The 3,664-nt window shown below is 38.9% G+C and overlaps 1 protein-coding gene across 1 annotated transcript; it reads left to right on the top strand.

Annotated features, from left to right (window-relative positions):
- Positions 1–594: 594 nt before the first annotated feature.
- On the top strand, positions 595–1,279 carry LOC111694085 (protein PXR1-like). The gene is made up of 2 exons (XM_023460847.1): positions 595–787; positions 851–1,279. Exons 1-2 carry the CDS (start codon positions 610–612, stop codon positions 1,144–1,146), a joined length of 474 nt encoding a protein of 157 aa, XP_023316615.1. The 5' UTR covers positions 595–609; the 3' UTR covers positions 1,147–1,279.
- The last annotated feature ends 2,385 nt before the right edge of the window (positions 1,280–3,664 follow it).

Here is a 3,664-nt window from a genome sequence, read left to right as displayed (position 1 = left end):
TTTCTTTGCGCTTCTTGATGTTTAGCAAGCTCGAGAAGCTCAGCAAGCTCAAGAAACTCAGTGAGATCGGGTACCTCAGTTTGCTCTGTAAAAAGCGTGGTCTCTGAAGAAAAACCTAATGGCGAGCCTCAATCTGTCTCTAATGATGAAGACAATTCAAAATGCATATGCTCAACATTAACACCTGGTAAATAAATTTTTCGAGCATAATTATTAGATTCTTTTTACAATCGTCCCTACTGGTCACTTTATGATTTTCCTGAAGGTAATTAAAAGTCTCATATTTAGCTAACCGACAACACGTTCTTTGTTGTTTGTTTCCTTCCAGGCATACCAATAAAGTGACCAGTAATCATGAAAGTGAAAATGAACTATAAAACAATGTATTTATTTTTCATTTTCTAGAAAATAAGGAGAAGGTTTCAAACTTTTTAAATTTGTGTTGACCTTTATTGGCACAACGACGACCCCTGTCAATTCCTGCTCGGCTACTGTTACATCGATTGACCGATCAGGTATAATTTTGATTTTCATAAAATTAAAACAAATTATTATATTAATGTGTATAATTTTAAATTTCAGATAGTATTAGTACCAGGATACGGTGTTATGGTGAGCAAAAGAAAAGTGGACAGTATCTACGATCGATATCACACTAAGCCGAGGATACTGGTGAGGGAGCTGTACTATCATATCGTAGGAAGAGATAAACTTGCAAATTATTCACTCACGGGAAGAGGAGGAGGAACAAGCGCAATACCCGAAAATATTTTCGACGGCATCGAACGTAATTGAATTATTTTAAACTTTATTTTTCATTTAGTGACTAATAGTAATGTTTTTTTTGCAGGGTTCGTCAACGATAAAGCTCGTAAAAAGAAATTTACGATTTCACATGACGAATATAAGAATGTGTTCTCTTATATGTGCGGAACGTTAAGAAATCCAAAAAAAAGCAAAAAAAACAAAAAAAACAAAAAAGACAAAAAAGCTAAAAAAGACAAAAAAGACAAAAAGGACAAAAATGACAAAAGTCGTGATAAAGAAATAAAAAATAAAAAGAAGCGCCATCGTAGCCACAGCACTGACGGTCACCAAGACTCAAAAAAAAAAAAATTGATTGACGAAGATATGAAGATTGATTAATTTTGTTTTTTAAAAATCAATTGTTCGTGATAACGTTTCCTATTTTATTTGTTCGTTTAGTACGTTTATTTCTAACTTGAGCATGTCAAACTTACATGGCAGGTGCTGAAAGAAATAATGATGTTATTTTCAATATTATTCTTAATGATTTCTTACTGGTTTTAATAAAATTTGATCAAGTGCGGATACATTCTCCCCCCGTGAAAATACGTTGAACAAAGTTTTCCAAAGTTTTTCAAATAAGAGGCCAAGTTTTCCACACGTGAAAATTTCTGAAATCTTTACCCTTGATTTGAAAAATTTTGAAAGACTGTGTCAAACGCTTTTGTACGATGGGCAAAGTTTTTTGCACGCAATCAAAAATTGTAAATTTCCCTCGACAAAATTATGAAACCCCGAAAATTTTGACCAACGTGTTTGCACGTTGGCCAAAATTGAACTTATTCTTGAGCAAAGTTTTCCGCAATTTCCCATACAGATAGAAGTGTTGGAAGATATTGTTATATACCAATAACCCAGCGTTGGGTATAGTAAAATTTAAATATAATAATTAAAATAAGACCGTCAAATTAACACGTATGACGCCTGATCTCGCGGGTAAAGAGGCATGTGTGTAAGATGAACACAGAGACAGGCAAGCGCTGTCGCATGAATGTGTGTGTGAATGTAAGCGGCCAACACACATCGGCGCATTAGATCGAACCCGCGTGCATATGTGTATCAGCCGAACACAGAGCAAGGCAAAGGTTGAAGGTATGTACGGACGTGCGCGAGCAACATTACCGACGCATTAGATCAAGTCCCCGCACGCGTATATATTCCGTGTGTGTGTACTCGCGTGTGTGTGTGTGAGTCGAACACAAAAAAGACATAACACACACATGCGAGACGAGACTCGTGGAATGATTCGAATTGGTACAAAGGGGCGAAGCAAGTTCGCACCCGCACTCGCAAGTCCCATATCTCCCCCAAGTTTGACCTTTGACCTCAGATAACCATTGGGCACACTGGTCTAGCGGAAACTGAGTCAACAAGTGACGAAATAGCTGGTAGATTTGCGACTTGTGGGAAAAACCCAAGACGTACCCCCGCCAAAAGGTCCATGATTTAATTAGTATATAACGTGCATAAAAATTAGGCCTCGGGGCAGATCATTTTATACAGTCGAGTAGGGCGAAGCTCTGGGCAGATCATCTAAGAGAGTCGAGTAAGGCGAAGCTCTGTGCGCGCGAATAATCAAATCATTGTAATAGCGACTTTGCAATATTTAACGGACTTGTAATACAACTCGAATTGCACATATTGTACTTAGTGAGAACCAAGCGCGAATCAATAACAGCGACTAACTTGTACTTGTACTTATACGCCGCGACCATCGAAATTGTTAATTGTATTCGCGAACGGTAAAGCTCGAGTGAGTGCTTCACCCAGCCTAGCAGCGCAACAGCCCAACAGCAGCCACGACCGTCACGACAACATCCACCGCCACCACCGAGGCAGCCGCGACCGACGGCCAAGCAGCATCAGCGCAGCGCACCAGTAACAGCGACAACCGTAGCGTCCCGACGGCGTTTGCAACCCTACAGATCGACGAGCATCGGCCACACTTATTTTGTAAGCTTGTTCAATAGTAATTAGTTTTCTTGTAATAAAGTTTTGTGTGTAAATCTCACTTGAGCGTTATACACTTTATTTCATGTTCCCTCCCCACTCGGACACAACAGAAAATAATATTTAATATTTGAATAATAAAGTTGTTACCCAGTGGTAACGGGTATATAACAATATTCTTAGTGCTCAAGTTTGGCGAACTTGAGCCAAGCTCCAACTTGACCCAAGTTTAGCGCATTGAATTTTTTTTACGCGGGATATATTTCAATCTGTTGGGAGATCGCATAAGCTTTACTAAACCCCAATCTTTTGATACGCTGAGATAAAATTTCAGAGGTCTTTTTCTCAATTACTTCCAATATGTACGATGTTTTGTCAGCGAGCTTACTGAGAGAATTGATTATGTACTAGTTTTAAATCGAGTAGATGTTTAAATATTTCCAATACCGTACACAAGTCCAGAAATGCCAGCTGCTAAGGCATGACTACGCAATCTTCGGAAGTGGAAGAAGACGAGCGGTAGCACCACGATACCCCCCTTCTATGTGGAACCAGTACAACGCAGTTCTTCAAAATCAATCACGAACTTACAACATGTCCGAAGGGTGGCACAACCGCTTCCAAGTACTTCTGGGGAATTATCGCCCGAGTCTCTATACATTTTTAAAGGCTATGCAAAATGAGCAAGGTGACATTGAAACAATGCGACGACAAATTAGTCTGGGCCAGAAAGTTAAAAGACCTCCACTGCAAAAAAATCAAGCTTCAGAAGATAGGATATTGAACACTGTATTACGATATCAAAATTATGTTGACAGAAACGGGATATTAGAGCACCTACGAGCAATTGGTTATAATTTAATATAATCGAACTTTTAATATAATCGATTGCCACTTTCAAGGCAAA

Source organism: Trichogramma pretiosum, unplaced genomic scaffold (genome assembly GCF_000599845.2).
Source record: "Trichogramma pretiosum strain Unisexual culture from Peru unplaced genomic scaffold, Tpre_2.0 scaffold6, whole genome shotgun sequence".
NCBI lineage: Eukaryota > Metazoa > Arthropoda > Insecta > Hymenoptera > Trichogrammatidae > Trichogramma > Trichogramma pretiosum.
The sequence above is the reverse complement of the archived record's forward strand: the minus strand, read 5'-3'. Positions and strand labels throughout refer to the sequence as shown.